The 20,279-nt window shown below is 40.0% G+C and overlaps 1 protein-coding gene across 1 annotated transcript in view; it reads left to right on the top strand.

Moving 5' to 3' along the window:
• COX10 (cytochrome c oxidase assembly factor heme A:farnesyltransferase COX10) overlaps positions 1-20,279 on the top strand; it is a 104,231-nt gene that overhangs the window by 5,213 nt on the left and 78,739 nt on the right. The window contains exon 4 of the mRNA XM_086473709.1: positions 6,507-6,631. Coding sequence (XP_086329835.1) covers positions 6,507-6,631 — 125 coding nt within the window. The remainder of the gene's footprint in view (positions 1-6,506; positions 6,632-20,279) is intronic.

Here is a 20,279-nt window from a genome sequence, read left to right as displayed (position 1 = left end):
TTAGAGTATGGAATAACAAAAAAACAAACTCTGCATTATGCTAAAATGGGACTTCCTTATGCCCTTTGCTTTTCCCTCTGCTGAAGTAAAGAGAATGTTTGTTTGTGTTCTGAACTGTAATTCACCTTTGAAAGGAAATGAGTTTAGCTGTTACCGTACCCTCCTGCTTCATGTGAACTGCAGCTCTTGTGACTGCCATTACGAGCTCTGCCTTACCAACAGGAAAAGATTTTTGTTTATATTCTTTTGCCATAGAAAACAATTAGGGAACTTTTAATTACTTGTCGCATAATCTACCTTTTTGGGTTCGATTTCCATCCTTTCCCTTCTCTGTCGTGTTCTGTGTTGGCTGCTGTCTGAACAGCTGTATCTTACCATCCAGGCACTTGGAAAGCTAATGCATCTGTCTGATAAGTGTTCAGAATTAGAAATGTCATTGTTTTCAACTCTATCCTAAAGTTTATGTGTAACTGAAAATAGGAGAGACATGTAAGGTATGGTAATAGGATGAAATTCTAATAATTTATGATGCAAACATGTTAAGAATTTCAGTTTGTTTCATCTTAAACTTCAGGTTTATGTTTAAGTGACGTTTTCCCAAGTGATCACAGTTGAAATCTAAGATGAGCTGTATGCAAAAACACAGGAAAATTAAACTTCGGTTTTTAATTTGGAGAAGTGTGATGAAGGCACGATATGAAAAATGCTGAGTATTCTCCTTAGATACTTCTCTGTATGTGAACACTTTCTCATTGTTGCCCCTGTCATAAAGGATGTCTTGCACATTGGTGTTTTGGTGAGGACAATCAGCTAGATACATGGCACCTGTCTGAGAGGTGGATATATCAACATGGGTCAGATGTAAACTTAACTGCTAATTTCTAAACAGCTGTAGAATTTTTAACCTAACTTGCAAGCCTGTTGAGGAAGGGGCTGTGTCTTTCGCATATCTCTAGCTCTACTGTGGCTGGAAGAGCCAAGTCCTGATTCCAGGTGACTCTAACATGGATCTCCTTTAGAAAGTCGTACTAGAGCCCGTGTGTTTCAAGCATTTCTCTACCTTTCCTTTATGCCACAGTTACCATTTTTATTTGCCATCACAAATATATTAATTTGTGTTTAAAGATTCTTTTTCATTTCCAGTTGTGGTTAACTGGTGGTTGTTTATCCAGAGGTCATGTGCAAAATCACAGGCTCTCCCCTGAAGTCTGTTCTTTTATGGCATCTCATGGCAAAGCACTTTTACCTTCCAACTCTTCAAAGGTGTGTTAGACTTCTGGTAGTAATCAATTCATTAAAGTATGTTGGACACTGCTTTTTTGTGCTGATTGTTGAGGACTTGTTTCAGATCTCATCAGAGTGGCTTGTGCACTTGGTATCTTGCTCTGGTTCGGTGTGTGCAGTATCCATGCAGAATCATGGGGACCTCAAAGGGACACGTCAGGAAGTCATCTAATCTATTTTCCCCCAAGGCAGCATCACCTTTAGGTATATAGTTCCTGACTTGATGTTGCTTTGTTCGTTCTTAAAACCAACCAGGGAATATACAGCTTCCCTGGGCAGTCTGCTGCAGTGTGTTACTGCCCTTACTGCTGAAAAGTGTCTGTCTCCTAACAGAAACACTCCTTTGCTTCACTTTAATATGTTACTATTTCTCCAAACACTTAAGAAATCTGGAAGCTTCCCCAAAGTAAGCTTATGTTTTGCTGTGTTTCTTTCGTTGAAGACGAGATGTTACTTAGTTGTATTTAGCTCTTGGAGAGTTCAACCCAGTATCCTGTTAACTTTATGTAAGAAGAGTTCAGAGTAAATTATCTCTGGTTTTGTTGTGGCTTATATGTTGGAGCTAAAACAGGCCAGCCTGAGGTGTTCACACCTCTCTAATCCTGGAGTAATCTGTCATCTTTAATAGCGTCATTCCAGGGTTTACCATGGTCAGATCAGAATCAAACCTGTTGTGCTTTTTCCTCATCAAAGTGATGACAGAATCACAAGACTGATATAATCAGTTCTCTAAGGAGGCCCATATATTTGTTTGATGTTTGTTTTTAAGATAAAGATTTATGTATCATTTTGATGCCATCTGATTATTAGTAGCTCCTTCAACAGGAAGGAGGATGTGGACATTCTCCAGTCGGGTGCCAGAATTCTTTTAAAGACAGATTTGGAACCATCTATACTTCTATGTGAATCTTGGCATAGAGAAAACATGTTTCGTAAATTGAAATGGGAGGTTCTGGCTTGACATAAGGAAGAAAAAAAAGTTTCACCATGAGGACAGTGAAACTTTGGAGCAGGTTGCCCAGAGATGATGTGACATTTCCATCTTTGGAGATGACAGAGCCCTAAGGGACCTGGCCTGAATTCAGCGTTGACCCTGCTTTGAGCAGGAGGTTGGACTTGGTGATCACCTGAGATCCCTTCCAATCTGAATTACTGTATGTTGGTGCTAAACAATGTTTGACAAAAACCTAGGAGTAAAGACTGCCAGCTACAAAATTGTGCTTCTAAGTCATGGACTTACTGACCTACGCTTGAGATTTGTGAAGTGGGCAAATACGATAATTTATAAGCGTTTTCAGAGACTAGAACATTTTTTGTATGTCCCTTTTTAAGAAAACAATCCTGTCATGTTTACTAGAAAACAGCTGGAATTTATTGGCCCTATTGCTTATGTCTGAGTTTGTGTCTGTGTGTTAGCTGTCCTCTAGCACAGAAGTGTTGAACAGGAAATCAGAAGCCTGAGGCATTTGCTACTGGCTTACAAAGTGATCGTGAACATCCACCTTCATCTCTGTGTCCGGTGTATTTGTAAAACGAAGGTGATGGATATTCAGCTTTGTGTGACTCGTGAGTCTAACAAACTGCTACATAATGGAGCAGCAATGACTAAGTAAGGGGCCGATGTTGTGTTCGTAGGCTAAAAACCTGGTAACAGCCGCTCTAGTAAAAAAAAAATCCATTTGCTCTAGTGGAGTTCCTGTACATTTCCACTTTGTTCTGGAATAATGGCATTTATTCTGGCATTTATTCTTTAAATGGTAGCTTTAATATAGCCAGAAGCTTTGACAAAGATTTATCAGTATATACTGTTTAGTTTGTTACTAGTGTACATTTATTCTCAGTTCTAAATATATTTCATACTCCCATTAAAGTAGTTCTCATATTGTGATTATTAAATCAGTAACTACTATCAAAGAAACAAAGCTTAACGGTGGTAGCTTTCTGGCAATTTGTTTTCTGTTGTACAAGGAAAACTAATGAAATAAACTATTATTACAGTTTATTTTTTGCAACGCATTTTAAAATTGTTCTATGGTAAAAAGAGATTATGTGCTTCGTTTGTAATATTGTATTTGAATTTTATACAATATGACGCAAAGACTTGTTTCAAATTATTGTCCCAAATTTAAGTTTGCTTCAGGAGTTTGGCCTCCTTTAGTGTGCAGGTTATAATCTGCAACAAAACTTAGATATGCCCACAGCCAGACAAATGTAAGTTTATAAAGGACGCATTGGTCAGTTGTGTAGCACTAATACTGATGCTACGTTTAGCTTTCCAGAAACCAAAGTGTGAAAACTTTGGAAGGAAAATTCCATCAGCTTTTGGAAAGCTAGTTTCCTCTAAGGAGTATATAAACATTTGTAGTAAAACAGTGAAATTTTCTCTTAAATAAAGTATAAATGCACTTGCTCTTGTCCTTCCATATGTGCTGATGTATCATCAGTACAGGAGTAGAAAGGCAATCTAAAGCTGAATTGGTTTGCTTGGGCTTTCTACGCCTTTATTTTGGCTTGGCTCCTTTTTAGTAGGAGGTAAACAAAATATGGCATAGTGATTTGCATGCTATAAATGCCAATACAGGGATTTATAAAGGCAGATCATGTTAAAATGGAGCTGAAGAGGAACATTAGGAATACACTGTAGACTTTTTGAATGTGTTTTTATGCTAGAAACATTATGATTCGCTTTTTTTGTCACCAATGCATTAGCATTTTCTTTTTCATTTACATTGAAATAGGAGACAAATGTCCCCTGTTAATTTTTCTTAAAGCTAAAGATGTTTAGAAGACTGAAAATTAGGTTTAGGCTGAGATCATAAGTTTAAGTCCTGGCTTCTTTTTGAAGAGCATCTATAATGTCAACTCTCATCAACAAATCTTGAACGGATCGATTCCATCTATTATGCAATAAGGTGAAGTTAATTTGGCCCCTAAAGCACTAAACTAACAGGGATTAAAAAACAAACAGAGTCAATGACCTCATTCCCTTGATGTCATCTCAATTAAATATACTTTTCTTCCATGAGGAAAGTAGAGGAGTAAATTATTGCTTCCACACTAAAAGAAAATAAACCTCCCAACCCAAAGAGAACATTTTCTTATTTATTCTTAACGTGTTGCATTTAGACTGCTGGGCAGTGGGACAAGCAGGGCATGCCTTGTGTTCGGAGCACTGCCCAAACAGCTAAAAATACCTGTGCCAATGGGGTAAGTGAGAGGATGTACTACAACCTTTTTAAATGAGATCCTGATAAGTCACACTGAAATGACTGGCTGAAATTAATCTGGAGAAATCAATGGGGACTTTAATTAGTGCTGTAGCTGTACAGTATTAGAATTTCTTTGAGGTCAGTGTAATGGTAATGTCACACTGACTGTTTGCCAATCCGCTCCACCTTTCGTCTTCAGTTGGTGTTTTCTCATAATAAATTGGTGTAAAGTGCTCTCTAAGATAAGTTTTAATTAAATTCTTGTCTAGAAGTGAACGTGTGATTTATTATGCAAAAAATTAATGTAATCACTCTTAGAAATGCAAACACCACTGTTTCGCTGTTATCTTTCTAGTGTATTTTTTAACTCTATCAATTGTAAACCAATGCATTTCACATTTTCTTGTGTGCTCTACTAAGAAGAATCCAAGAGTTTTGAAACCAAGGTGCTATTTATATAATAAATGGGGTCCAGTCTTTCAGAAGCAATCAGTATCTGCATGTCCATTAGTCTGTCCAGTAGGGTTATTACACAGCTTCTCAGAGGGATGAGGCTCCATCGGTGATTCACTGCGTTTTAGAAGTGGCTGGAGGGGCTGCAGTGAGAGCCAGGTGCTGTCTTGGGGAATCCAAGCCAGGAGACTTACTCTTGGGCAGAGACCACCCTGCCGCAGCGCCGTCGCGGCCAGCCTGTGCGACAGCCATCTGCCCAGCATCCTGCGAGTCCCCAACAAGGCTAAATGATTAACGTTTATAACACTGGTATGTATGTTGTTATAACAGCATTCAGCTGCCAGTGGATTTTAGTATTTAGTGAAAAGTTTTGATGAACAGCAAGCTTTCTTCACTGTCTCTTTAGGATTAAACCCTACGGTTCTTACGCAGGCACAGCTCTTAAAATTAGCACTTTGCCTGTGCATCCTTGCTGGCAGGTCTCTGCCATGACATTTAGTCTTTCATCTCAAGTAACGCTGCTTAGTAGATAATCCAGGTATTTTCAGACAGTAAAGGTTATTTATTTGTCATTTAACTTAAGACAAACAGGAGACTTTGTAGGAATTGGGAAGATAAGAACATTTTGATGCTTTGATTTGATTTGAGGTGTGGAACATGTAATTACATGCAGAATGTAATTTAAATACTTTCTGTTTAATAGTTATTAATTTCAGATTTTAAGGTTCAAGGTCGTGAGCAAGATATTCAGTAAGTGTGCTGACTTTTATAGTGTAAGAAATCATAAGAAGTCATACTATTTCTTGCCAGAAGTGAAGTTTGTAAGACTTATCTGGGTAATTACAATATTCGGATTGAGACTTGGGTAACTTTCATTTTAAGGATGTCATTTGCAGTGATGACCTAAAGTTGTAATTTTGTATGACAAAACTGAAGTGGATTTTTGTTAATCCACTCAAATTTTGAGGCCTTTAAGAGTTACTAGGTCCATGCGGTGATCTGACTGTACCTTCTGAAGTGGGCATGTCAGACGGGAACAGTGTGAGCAGATACTTGTACAGTGATGTTGCTGGCTTCACCAGCTGCAGCCTACATGCCCTGAGTCTCTCTTTAACAGTCTGCACTGCTTAAGTTCCTGCTATAATTTGATATAATGCATATCTCTGTCTGGGGTTTTTCTTCCATGTTAGACTTTGCAATGGCACATGGGTTACTGGAACAAATGCATCTCCCGTAAATGTTGCGGGAGGCAGTTTGATCCTGTAGCAAATCCATAAAAGGGGCAATACAGAGGTGTAAGTTTTATTCTCACCTCTTCTACTAATGTGTTGATGCTTCTGGGTTTCTCATTTCATCCCTGACAGTTCTCCTCCTCATCTTCTCTATGTAGAGTGTTAGTATTAACTGTACCAGTTCCTGGAGCTACTTTGATCCGTAAAAGTAGCAAAAAGTTAATCTGCACAAGGGCTGTTACAGGATTTAAAAACCTTAATTCTAGTGGTATGTACAAGAGAGACTTTCCTATTGATGCTTTGAACTGTGCTCTCGCTTATGTTGCAGCTCTGGTTGTAAGCACCGCGTCTGCTGGCTTTGCCATGGCCCCAATCCCTTTCGACCTGACCTGTTTCCTGCTCGCCTCCCTTGGAACTGGACTGGCGTCCTGCGCTGCCAACTCCATCAATCAGGTCAGTCCATCTCATCACCTGTACTGCAGACTGGTGTCATTCTGCCCTCGGAAATGCTGCCAAGGATTGTACATGGATGGCTGGGAGTGCGGTGCCTTCAGCTGCCGTGTGAGCTCTGAGCCGCTAAAACTCACACCACAAGAGGAATATGTCAGAGGATGATAGTTGCTAGGCACAGTGTGTTTATTCAGAATGGAGTTGATGAGGTTTTAAGCCTCCCAATAATAACGTTTATCTCGATAATACCAAGCCTGGGTCACTGCAAATGACATGGCAAGAGCTGTGTAGTTGGAGTATAAGAATAGCTGTTGGGGGTCCAGTCTTAGGGGCCTGATTCTTCGGTTGAGTTATTGTATGACCTTGTCAAATCTGTCTAAAGAATGGCTCAGAACACCTTTGTAAATAGCTGTGGTGGGACTTCGGTGAGGTTTGTCTGCTTCTGTTCAGGCTGGAATCAGGGTATCCCCTGCGCATCTGCAAAATGTACTGAAAATTTCCATCATGTGGTAGCTGTTTCATGCTGGAGATCTTCCAGGAGTCTGAACTTGAGCTTCCTTGCGTGTGTGAACATGCCTGCGGAGCTTGATGCTGATCTTTTTTTGACACTGTCTCCCACAGCATCATCACAGCTAAACTGAAGAAGTGTGGTCTGGATGATCGGGTAGTGAGGTGGATTGTGAATTGGTTGAAGGAAAGAAGTCAGAGAGTTGTGGTCAATGGGACAGAGTCTAGTTGGAGGCCTGTATCTAGTGGAGTCCCTCAGGGGTCGGTACTGGGACCAGTAGTATCCATATATTCATCAATGACCTGGATGAGGGAACAGAGTGCACTGTCAGCAAGTTTGCTGATGACACAAAACTGGGAGGAGTGGCTGACACCCCAGAAGGCTGTGGTGCCATTCAGAGAGACCTGGACAGGCTGGAGAGCTGGGCGGGGAGAAATGTTATGAAATACAAGGGCAAGTGTAGAGTCTTGCTTCTGGGAAAGAACAACCCCACGTACCAATACAGGTTGGGGACTGAGCTGTTAGAGAGCAGCGTAGGCGAAAGGGACCTGGGGGTCCTGGTGGGCAGGAGGATGACTGTGAGCCGGCAACGTGCCCTTGTGGCCAAGAAGGCCAAAGGCACCCTGGGGTGTATTAGAAGGGATGTGGTCAGTAGGTCGAGAGAGGTTCTCCTCCCCCTCTACTCTGTACTGGTGAGACCCCATCTGGTATAGTGTGTCCAGCTCTGGGCGCCTCAGTTCAGGAAGGACAGGGAACTGCTTGAAAGAGTCCATTACAGAGCCACAAAGCTGGTTAAGGGGGTGGAACATCTCCCTCATGATGAAAGGCTGAGGGAGCTGGGTCTCTTTAGCTTGGAGAAGAGGAGACTGAGGGGTGACCTCGTTAATGTTTATAAATACGTAAAGGACGAGTGTCAGGAGGATGGAGCTGGGCTCTTCTTGGTGATGTCCAATGACAGGACAAGGGGCAACGGGTGCAAGCTGGAGCACAGGAGGTTCCACATGAACATAAGGAAAAACTTTTTCACTGTGAGGGTGACAGAGCACTGGAACAGGCTGCCCAGAGAGGTTGTGGAGTCTCCTTCTCTGGAGACATTCAAAACCTGCCTGGACGTGTTCCTGTGTGACTTGCTCTAGGTGGTCCTGTTCTGGCAGGGGGTTGGACTAGATGATCTTCCGAGGTCCCTTCCGACCCCTGACATTCTGTGATTCTGTGATCTCTCAGCTCTCCTGCAATCCAGCTGTGAAGCAAAGTTGCAATTAGGCTCTTCCGAAGTCCCAGAAGAGGCTAACTAGTGAATGGGTGACAACGCTTGTGGTGTTGGACAGAGTTATAAAGTGTGGTAGCCACGGTCACTTTCAGTTGTAAATATGGCCTGGAAAGAGAAGTGGCAGTAGCGGTGCCACCTTTGATAGCAGTTCATGGTTTCAGCAATCACTTGGGCTGTGGCAGGGCACTGAGTCCTGAGACTCTGCTAATGGAACAGGGCATGGAGGTTTCCTGTGATCTACATCCTGGAGTCACCTTGATTGAGTTGGGCTCTTTGATGTTTACACCTTGCAGCACCTCAGTTGTAAGCACCCGATGTGCTTTTTAAGATTGCACCCATAAGCATGCATCTTGCTCAGAGTCAAGTAATTTTTTCACTGAGCTTAAAATTGGGCAAAGCAGCTAACTTTGTGTCTGTTTTCTCTGCAAAATAGGAGGGATGCCACATGATTTTTAGTTGCCTGGAAATGTTTAGGTAGCCTACTTAACTTGAAAACACTTAGGTAGCCTTGAAAAATAATTTTAAGTCACATTATTTGCTGAAGTATACATTTGGTTAACATGTATGTATTTTTCACATAAAGTCTGGGTGGAAAAGCTGTCATAACGAAGGTGAAGCTTGCTTGGTTTCGATACTATTTTAGAGGTATGCTTCTTTCCTCCCTTTTTTCCTTTACTACAGGTTTTTTAATATTAAAAATCCATTTTGTGACTTACCAATCCTTTGAAGTATTTACTTTCACCTTTGATGTGGATACTGCTGGACTAAGAGGAGAATTGATTATTGCTTGTTTAGAGACTCCTGTGCAACTTGTCTGTCTTCAGATCTTGACAGATCTTCCTAGAGATGGTATACATGCACAAATATCTCGTTTTATTTATGTTCAGCTTCCGTGTATTGCTCAGTGTTGTATTTTGTCTCAAAAGTAGCCACCTCTTCACTTTTTAAAATCTTGCTTTTTAAAATCTTGAGATACTTACTTGGGAGTGCCAGGAGTCCGGTGCCGTAATTTGGAGTTTGACACTTCTGAGGTTTGCTGGGATGGGAAAGGGAAGTTAGGAGTGCAGTAACTTTGTGCTTGGGCTCATAATTCACTAGTTACTCACTGCTATCTCATCGTAGGAACAGCTGTTAATATACCCTTAAATGGGGAAGGTTGCTTCAGCCTCACAAAGTGTACAACTGTCTTTCACGGTCTCAGCTGAATGCTTAAGTTTGCACACTGGCTCAGTTGAGCCGCTTGCCTATGCAGACAGACCTTCAAGGCAACTACTTTTATTAAGGAAAATAAAGAAGCAGAGTTGGTAACGAAGCAGAATTGGTAACAAAGCACGAGAAAAGAGCTGTGGTCTATGACCTTGTTTATCAATGGATCCTTTCAGTCAACGAATGTCCCTTTCCCAGTGTTGCTGTTGGTGCAGCGTCTGAATTGGCTGGGAATTTAATTTTTCATAAATATTGTAAGCTTGGGTATCTGTCTCGACCTTTGGGAAGGAGCACATTTGACTTGGAACTTCCTTTATTGCTACTTTGCTCTGTCCATTGCTCCCCATACACATCCTCTCCTCTGGCAGCTCATGACTCATGTTTCCCTCGTTGCTCCTTGCTATCCCTTAAGGACCTTTTTATATGATAACCGTCTTTCCGCTTCCCATATTGCTATAAATCTGTTCATCTTTAAGGGCAATTCGTCTTTCCCACTCCTCATTTCCCTGATAAATCTGTGTTCACAATTTACAGCCCTCAAATATGTCGTGGGAAGGTAAAGTGTCGATTGAGTGAGATTCTTCCCTGTGATTTAGGACAGGATGTGAGGAGCCTGGTCCTGTGAAAATGTAATAGACATTCCGTAACATTTGTGGACGTATTGATACAAACTTTTAACTGTTCAAATTCTGTGGTTTGGGGTTTTTTTCCTTCTCTTGACCACTTCATTGTAGCAATCTGGTAGGAGCTTGAGGCCAGTTCGCCCCCACTGAATTAAGCTGAATTAACTATTTAAAGTTGAATTAACTTCTGGGGAGGGAGCCAGGACTATGCAAAGTAATGCACAGAGACCAAGAAATCATGTTTGTTTCTTATAAAGTTGGTCTAAAATAATTTTTTAACTGCCACTTCCTCTCTTTATTTCAGATGTCTGTGTCATACTTGAAACGTTTTTTTTTTCCTAGCTGCAAGAGCTAGAAAGTTACAAAAATTTGCCAGAGTAGAGGCTCTTGGCACACTTCCACTGTCCTTACAAGAAAGCAATAATAAAAAAAGATGCAATTGGCAACATTGTATTTTTCTATTGTTTATAGAAGTACAATCTCAATATTTATTAACCAATGACAAGTTTCACAACCCACAAATTCTGAATTCTAGCTGTACTTTCCAATGCAAGCAGAAATAATGTATTTTTATGTCAGTTCTGTGAAATTGGACAATGATTTTTAAGAGGCTGATTCATTTTTTTGTTCATTTTTTTTCCTAAAATGACTGTGAACAAGTTTTGTTTGAAAATATCCTGGAAAATATAGGCATAAAGTACTTGAGCATGGGCTTGCGTTAGGGGGAAACATGGTGCCCGTTCTACAGCAGGGTCGTTCTGGAAACATTTGTGTAGAAAATGTCAAGAAAAGTATCTTGGAATAATTAATGTTAGACAGTAGTTTGAGAGAAACAGAATCTCTCAGGCTGGTGGAAAATGTTATGAATTCTGGCAATCTGGATAAATATCAGAGGCTCCTTGGGTTTTCCTGTAGAGTGTGTTGGGTCTGTGGGAGTAAACTCCGGCTGGAAGGTGCCAAAGAAAAGATAGTGTTTTATTTCTCTGGTCCTCTACCAGCAGTTCTGCCTCTGCCTCACTCCTTCGTATCACAATACTTCAGAGTTGTACTTCACACCTAATCTAGCATTTTAGTGGCACACTGAGCCAGTGGTCCCTGGTTCTCTTCCACATCACGCAACACTGTGTTATATCCTTCAGCCCTTCAGTATTGTACTACAACATGTCACCACTCTTCAGTCCCACCTGCTAAAACTGCTTTCCTCTTTTTTTTTTTCTCTTTTTCTAATGGTGTTCTTTCTTTTTCCATCATTGAAGTAACTTAAAATTATTTTGGACAGGTGTTCTTTATTGGTGTTCTATCTTTTCCAAATAATCAATATTTTACAGTGGGTTTTAATTAAAAAAAAAAAAAATCACTTAATGCATTTACCAAGGAATAGACTGAGATGCTTTTTTACTGTAACATTACTAAGGTAGCCAAAACCACTGGAAAATCTCTTTGTAAGAGATCCGTCTTCCTAATTGCAGTTATGGTAAGGAAATGGAAATATGTTCTGGGCTTTCATCTTGTAAATGCTGTATGGTAATCCTGAATAAAACAAATAATTATTCCTAGCATATAATTTTTTATGCTGTCTGCTTTCCTGACTGTTTCAGTGATGTATATGGGTATGGATACACTAGAAGGTATTTTACCTTAGTGTTGTTCCTTACAAGTAACACAAAGGAACAATCAAAACACTGGTTTTTTGATTGGTGAAGACCAATTTTGTAACTTTTTCCCATACTATACTCATGCTGTCATAGAAATGGAGTGGGAGAAAAAGATATTAAGTTAATTGATAATCTTTTGCTTTTTCATAGCTCTGGGTTTTGATGATTTTTTGAAAGCTGACTCAAGTTTCAAGGAGTAGAGTCTTACATTTATATTATGGAGAAAACATGTCATTTTTGAGACTTCTAAGATACTAGTCTCTGATTTATGGAGAAGGAGATAAAACATGAAGAGATGTTTACAACACAATACACGACATTAAAATGTTAAAGGAATCACATGCACATTTTATATGTCAAGTACATTCTTCTGTAACTGCAGCACGGTTAAAAAGTGGGAGAGAGCTATAAAGATGAAAGCAGGATGTTTAAAATGGTTTGAATTTAGTTACTGAGAGATAAAGTGATGTGGTTGGATTTGACTGATGGTACCTTGAAAAGGAAGCAGACTGGCCTGAATATCTTAGCTGAAGTTAGAGAGCTGAAAATAAGAAGTATAGTAAATATGTTAACCCGAATGAGAGAACAAAAGTAAGACTAGTTAACATCCCTGTCCCTTCAGGGTATGATCTGATGGCTGCGTTTTGCTCTTAATGTCATCCTCTCCTGACAGCAATGATCCCTTAGAAGTGTAGCTGTAATGAGTGGAAAGGATGGATTTGGTGTGAAATTCAGGATCTGAGTTCAGTTTTCAGCCTGTGGACCCTGTGTGGTCTTTTGTATAAAGACAAACTGTGATGGTTATTTGGAGACTGCAGTGATGGGCACAAGGCTAAATACAGTCAGAACAGAGCAGCCTCTCCTCCAGGTTTTTCAACCACTTACTATCTCTACGCTGCCAGAAGTATAGTTGTATGTACGTACCTTTTATGATATTTTGCTGTTCTGTAATGACTTGATTGACCAGTACTCACAAAACAAAAAATGTTAAAAAAAGTGATTATCCTACTTAGATAAGCAAATATTGCCCCATCTTCAGAGAAAGGTCAACTGGACCTTACAAATACAGTAACATTTTTAAATCTTCACTGTGACTCTGTTGCCTGTAGATGAAGCTGTGGCTTGCCGTACTGATGGTCTGAAATCAACATTTTTACAGTTGTTTTTTGCAAATATGGGTTAATTAGCAATACTTGGACTCCAGCGAATAAAATGGGAAAATTGATCCAATTCAGTTAAACAGTTCATACCATAATGGCCAAACAACAACGTCATCAGTGGAGTCATGCTGATGTGCTTGTGTTGCTGCACTCAATCATAACGACTTGATGTTGTTTGTGTATTTGTAGTTTTCTGATGTTTAGGGTCATGTAATGGGATGAGAGGAGTAGGAAAAAGTAAGCTTGAGGTTTATTTGAATTTTGAAGTAAATGTTATGAAAGAATGCATGGTGCTGATTGTCAGAAGTCCAGCACCTTGTTCTTCTCTCAAGATGTATTGGCTGTAACTGTTTCGGCTCGCTGGGCTAGTAAAAATTGTAATTCATTTTTCAAGGAGGGGAAAAAAACCCCACGAGGAATTAGTTATTGTGAACACCTGCATCACTGGGAGGAGGAGGGTGGTTGGGAGATGTGCCACCAGCTTCCGTGGCGAAGCAGTCTTCTCCTTATTAACTCCACATTTTGTTTCAGGGTTATTGAGCAGTAACAATGATGATTTTATGTGAATGAGACACAGCATCTGAAATAGTTTTTAAGTATTAACTCAACCCTTCTTTCCCTTCTTTCCCTCTGCCCCATCAAACAGCTTTTGTGAGTGAGGAGGAGCCTGAGAGGTTTGTGTGTAGTTGGGTCCAACCAGTCGTGTGAGTGTGGAGTTTTTTTATTTGTCTCCTTTTTGTTTCTGCAAGTTTTATAAATATTCTGCTTTTAGCTTGATCGGAGGCCCTGCAATACTACTTGCTTCTCCTTTTCCCCATCTGAGAGATGTTTAATGCAGGGGTTTGATCATAGAAGTAAAAATGGTTCACATTGGACGATCAGATCCCAAGTAAACAGTTTGCTTTCTTTGGCTGTGAAGAATAATGTAAAGTGATGTGACATTAGTAGTTGTGTTCCTTTCAGAGAACACTGCTGTGGTTTCTGAGCAAATCTATAGAGAAATCTGTTATAAGGATTGAAGCAATAGAAAAAATAAAACAAGGGTTAAACTAATGTGCAGAAAGTGGTGGTTAGTGATCGATGGCTTGGATTATTGAAGAAGTGGAAAAGAAAAATAGTGGGAGTCTGGCAGTCCCTCAGACCTGTTTCTCTCTATTTTGCAGTGAAGAAATTAAACACAAAAGAGAGAGCAGCAGTAGTTCTTTTTATAGTCCCCCAAACCAAGTGTTTTTTGGTGTTATCTCGTCATGCCAAAACTTTTCCTACGGAATACATGTTCCATTGAATGTCTGAAGGCACGTAGTGGGAACTCTGTTCTGACGCTGACATTACTAATATGCTGTCATTCAGACCCAAGTTGGAGGAGATGACCTCTGTCAGATCGTTCAGCCCACCTCCGCTTGATGCAGGAGGTTTTGCCCAAGTAATCTCCTCAAAGTTCTGTCTTGTCCACTTTTTGAAATCTCTGATTTATTTTTTTTTGCTTCTTCCCCAGCAGATTACTGCACTGCCATGATTGAATGAGAGAACTTGTTTTAAATGCCAACCACATTTGCTCCATACAGCGTATTTGAAAAATCAGATTGTTGAATGATTAGTTTAAAGTGATTTAGAAAGAGCCTAAAATGACTTCCCAAGGTTTTGGGTTTCCAAATCAAAATATTTCATGCCTAGCTAATAGCACCTTTCCATTCCTGTGTGCATCCTGCATGAGCCCACCGGCAGGCGCTTACCCTTTTTTGGCTGGAAATGGAGAGCGAGTCAATCAGCCCGCACTCCTGGTTGTTCATGTGAGATTAACACCTGATGCATCTCTGTCTCTCTCTGAAGTCCCCTTTGTTTTGACTGAGCAGATTGCCTGCAGCAGGCGGCCTTGCCTTTCATCTGCCCCCCCCAGCGATCAAAAGATTGTCAGGAGTGGTTATTAAAACCTGGTGTTTAACTCTGGAGTACAGGACTGTCAGTGTTGGAGGCAGCTTATGATGTAATTTACAGTATATAATAAATATAAGAGAAGTGCAACGCTGGAAGTCTATCTTGTGCTCTAGAGTGTGCTGATATATGCTGCTTTGATTTTTTAACTGCTAGGCAACCTTCATTAGTGGTCATTGAAGATCATAACTTACGGCTCTGTGAGATGATTCATAATTGCAACAGTTAGATCAAGTTAGCATGTAGGAATCCTTGATATCGAGTAGGAATGGCTCAGCCTGGGAAGGTGTATTTCATGAGCAGTGAAAATGATGAGCACTAATGAGAACCAACCTCTGAAGGGCCGATAAATTTTAAATGCAGATATTATCTTTGCAAAGCATAAATTATTTGACCTACAACTGAAACTTGATAAAGGATCTTGGAAAAATATTATAAATTAATGCATACCATTGTTGGAACAAATTCTCGTTCCTCATATGCATATTGTGTGAGTATGGTACAGGAAGAGCCTTCGAAAGAAAGTGGATGGCTTCCTACAGCCCTAGAGGGAGGGACACTTAGACCCCAGTCACCAAAGTGTGATGTTCACCAAACACAATGAAGATAAATAAGACTGCATCCTTTTTTACTACTTTGCCTCCCTCTGTGGCATTCATTATTAGCGTAAAGCTTCATATTTGAGAGGAGTTTAAATCAAAATATTTTGATTTTATTCTTTCTCTTACGTTACATTACATATATATTAAAATCTGACAAAACAACATGAAGAGTGGATAAAAAGTTAGATTTAATGTTGTGCCCCTTCTTTATGGATCATTCTGCTTCCTCATTTGATAAAGAATTTTTTTCTGGAGATGTGCGAAATAAGTACATCCCATTGTTATTTAGTGAACAAGGCAATCGGTGTCGGTATCGGGTGCACACTTTCTCCTGCGCTTGCATTTGTTGATGAGCAGCTTATTCCTAAATGCACACCAGAAAGGGTGTAGGGTGGTAAAGGGAGTTTTATGGAGAAGACGTGGCTGCGGGGACTGTAGCCTCCTCCGTGCTGCCAGGACGGTGCAAGGGAAACAGCCTGGTGGTCCTGGGCTTTCTTGCTCCCCAGCTGAAACTGTCCTTTCAGCAGTATAGGCTTTGGTGATAGATACAGTCTGAAAGTGAATACAGAGAAAATTCCTGTTGTTATTCTGAAGTATCAGTCAGATAGACAGGAACTTTTGGGTGGTAACTGCAGAAATTGCTTAACTTCTGTGCATACATGAATCCTCAAGATGATGCATTTTGATGCTACAGGAAGTTTTGTCGTATTAGTGCTGCACTGAAAGGTTCTCTGGAAATACTGGGGGCAAGTGAGGTAGGGGGAAAAGAAAGAAATAATTTACCAAATGATTAATTGTCAGGAATACTTCAGTGGTGTGGGGTTCCTTTTAGATCCAATGCCAGATTTCCCCTGGAAACCCTGATCACAGGCAGAACAAAGGAATTTCAAAGGACTGAAATGATGGAATGTGGAGAGAGCACTAGACAAAAGGGAAAACCTAGTACTTAATAAGATTTATCTGGCCTTTTGATCCATAGGGGTATTGCCTTTCTAAGCTTACAAAAAGAAAAGTGAAAATAAGTAGCTGATTTTTTTTTTTGTCAGTCTTTGTATACATGTTTTGACATTTTCCAAATAACTGGGAATTTCTTCAGCAATGAAAGTATGAAATTCTAACCTCATTAGATAATTATTGAAGTGTCATTTTCTTTTTGTAATTTAAATGGTGTTATATTCATCCTGTTTATTGCCTGGAATTAGACTCCTGACAGTTTCAAAAGCGGCAATCCAGTACCTTGTGTGCTGTGGTGTACGAAAAATAAAAGAGTATGTGCTGAAGTATGACTCTCAAGGGTTAACGAAAATTATTTCCTGGTTCTTCGAGACAGCCTACCAATACCATTTCTTTAGGGAATAGCTCATTGAAACACAAACCCAGAGCATTCTAACAACCCCTTTCATTTTGAATTGTTTTAGGGTTTTCTCTTCAAATTTCCATTGTTAAAAAATGCTACGTCAATGCCATGAGTTCAGATTCTACTTTGTCGTCATAATGTTGGGTAGGATTTATGCGTAGTAAAATGGAGTAGAAGTCATCTTTCTTTAATTTTGCATTACTGTTGTTACTGTTAATGCAAAGTTTTACTCTGCTTTGTTTGTTACACACTCCAGTTATCAACAACTGTGGCTGTGAAGAGTAGACCTGGCTAGCAGAGCACTGATCACGCTTTGCAACGAGCATTGGCAAAGGCAAGTAGGGCTGGAGCAAGCATTCATGATGTTCTTGTTTCTGTGGGCTGCCAGACATTAATCTACCTTACGTGGCGTTTAACTTATTTTTTCCAAAGCTGCAAGATTTTACAGTAAAGCCTAGAGCAAAGTGGATTCTGCTCACCTGATCTGCCAGAGCTCAGTAGGGTGTTTTGGGCAGGCAGGTGTCCCGAGGGAATCATTGCTATCTCTGTTGGAGCTGAATAGGGAGAAGGAAGAAGAGATAGCTCTAGGTTATGAGGAAAGGGATGAGGAGGGTCTTGGCACACCTTTTCCTAGGGAAGAGTGAAGGACCAATTGCTATGGATGTTCCCCACTGAAAGTGGAAAGGGGGTTTCTTGTCCAGTTGCTAGGACTGCTGCGACTGCAGGGTTGAAGGTACATGCTGTTTTATTAACAGTGCAACTCTTTTTTTTTTTTTTTTTTTTTTTTTTTTTTCTTAGGGACTTTTCATGTGGGGAAGCTCAGAGTGACTGTATTTCAGGTTTCTGTATGGGTCTGATGTAAACACACGCATATGTAGGGCGTATTTGGATGACCGTCTCTGTAGCCCATGCAGTAACTAATACTGGAAAGTCTGACGACAGCGTAGTATGAAGTGCTTAATTATTTCAACTCTTCTTTCCTTGGTCACATTGATCCTTTTTTGTTATCTTTATGTAGAATTTAGCTGTCCTGGTAGTTTGGCACAGATATCACAGTGACATAATTATTTTGATTTTTTTCCTTCAAGCTCCATGAGTCATTTCTTGGAAAAGCCCTTCTAAGATTGTCAGGGTAGCAGGTCACTGAAAGCGTGATAAAGTGTGCTCTGACAGAAGCGATGCACCAATAGGTGGGTTTGGTTCCAGTTTTGAAAACTCCCTGTCATGTATAATAGCAGTCGTCTGCTCCTGTTCCCATGCTATAGCATTTCAACGTTACATTTTTGAAGGCATCATAATAGATCTTTGAAGTGCGGTCTGCAGATTACGGCAGATGCAAGTTAGGGAAGATCCTTCCCTTCATGTCTATGGTGGTAGCACAGATTTTTATTCTTTAATATCTGTATTGCAATAGTGTCTTCAGAGTCTGGTGATTTTCCAGCATAAGAAGGTAATGATGTGTGTCCTGCGGAATTTGCAGTCTGAGAAGTTAGAGTGTGAAAGTATGTGGGTTTGCCTTTAAAAACCGAAACACTTCTCTGAGTCACATACTTTAGTTTTTCTGGGAAATGTAGAGGGAAGATTGAAAAGCGAGTTGATTGGTCTGTGGAAATCAAAGAAGGTAGTCATTGTTGTGAGAGATGTAGCATGAATGGAAACAAGCTGCATTAAGCATGTAAAAACTCAAGGACCATCCATCTTCTTTCTGGACGTGACTTAACTGAACCTTGGAAGTGCTGGAGGAAGTATTAAGATTTGTCAAAACTTGTGTTTGTTGGTAAGGCTACTTACTAGCGTCAGCCTAGACTTTGCTGAAAATCAACACGTCACGTGCTAGAAGAAACAAGAAAGTTATTGAGAGTTGGCTTATGCTGATTAAAATTCTTACTCATAAAATACTTTTTAATTTTTCCCTATTTCTGCTCATGGATTGGGCTGGATGTAGCTCTAGGCACTAGCAAGGTATGTCGCTAGATTCTTGGAAGCGTGCCTACGCTATGCAAGAGGTTTCCAATATGTGGTAGTTTGTGGTAGGATGAGCACACATGGCATGTACAGTATTGATGTTGCCAGCTCTTGGGGCATTTGTCAGTCATCTTAAAAAGATCTCTTCTACCCATAGTTGCTGACAGTTGCATTTTTTGTTTTAAAATTTGTCATGATTTAAGTAGATGGGCCCCTGACGCATTCCTTGGGAAGGTGTAGAATATATATGTATGTGTATATATATATATCTATATATCTATATAGATATATATATATATCTATATATATCTCCACAATTCCTTGGATTCTGGTGGGAAACAGCCGTCCAAATTGCACCAAAAATCCAGCAGTGTCCCCAGTGGGATTATAACACTGGTATGAATAGAAAGCTGTAGTAAATTCTTTTAAAAAATTTTTATTTGTAGTGTCGAATAGCCATTTACCACTAAGTGACTTTTTAAGAGGATTCTAAGCGTAAGCTGTTTAATGAACGAGTAAACCACAGCTCTGGGCAGTAATCCATTTCTTCTGTTTTTTATGAGATCTGCATGGAAACCAAAGGAGGAGGTTAGTTTTCAATACCAAAATCATTAGGTGCATCATCCAGATTAAAAAGCACAAGACATGTTGGAAGTATCATTAAACTAGGACAAGAAATAAAATGGGACACATGGCTGGAAATGTAAGGGATGTAGCAGCTTAGTAATATAAGCTTTGACTTTAAACCAAACATGTTTGGAAATCTCTGAGGTTTGGTATTCTCAGGTCACTAAAGGCTAACTCTGGCTGGATCTGTATAGATTATGTAAATTTTTGAAGTAAAACAGACTTCTAGAAGATGAAAATCTGTCCCTATAATCCTCCTTTTAAGACTTGTTTCTTATTACATTCAAGATTTATGTTGATGCTCCTAACAGAGACATGACAATCCGTTTTAACTTCAGAGAGTATCATAAAGGTGATGGCATTTGAAAGCAGGCTGAGTAGCTCAGCTTCAAACTCATTTTTATGTTCTGAAATTAGATACGTTTAAAAATAATAATCTTTTACAAGATGCATTAAGACTTAGAATGCCTTGTGTTTATTAAAGGGCAGTAAAAGCAAAATATTATCTTTGAAGGGCATCCTTTATAAAAATGTTTATTTGAAATGGCCTTAGCACAGGAACTGAATTGGAAATGGAAAACAAAGTTGCAGTGAAGCAGAGGACTCTGCTGTGTTCAATTTGCTGCATGTGCTGGTTGCAGCTCAATTCCTAAAGTCTTTCTGCCGTCGTTTTCGGCAGCGTCCTGACAGCGGGAGCATGCGGGGCAGAGACAGCCCCTGGTTCATCCGGGCTGTCTCTGCTCAGT

Source organism: Leptosomus discolor, chromosome 15 (genome assembly GCF_034619465.1).
Source record: "Leptosomus discolor isolate bLepDis1 chromosome 15, bLepDis1.hap2, whole genome shotgun sequence".
Classification (NCBI taxonomy): domain Eukaryota; kingdom Metazoa; phylum Chordata; class Aves; order Leptosomiformes; family Leptosomidae; genus Leptosomus; species Leptosomus discolor.
The sequence above is the reverse complement of the archived record's forward strand: the minus strand, read 5'-3'. Positions and strand labels throughout refer to the sequence as shown.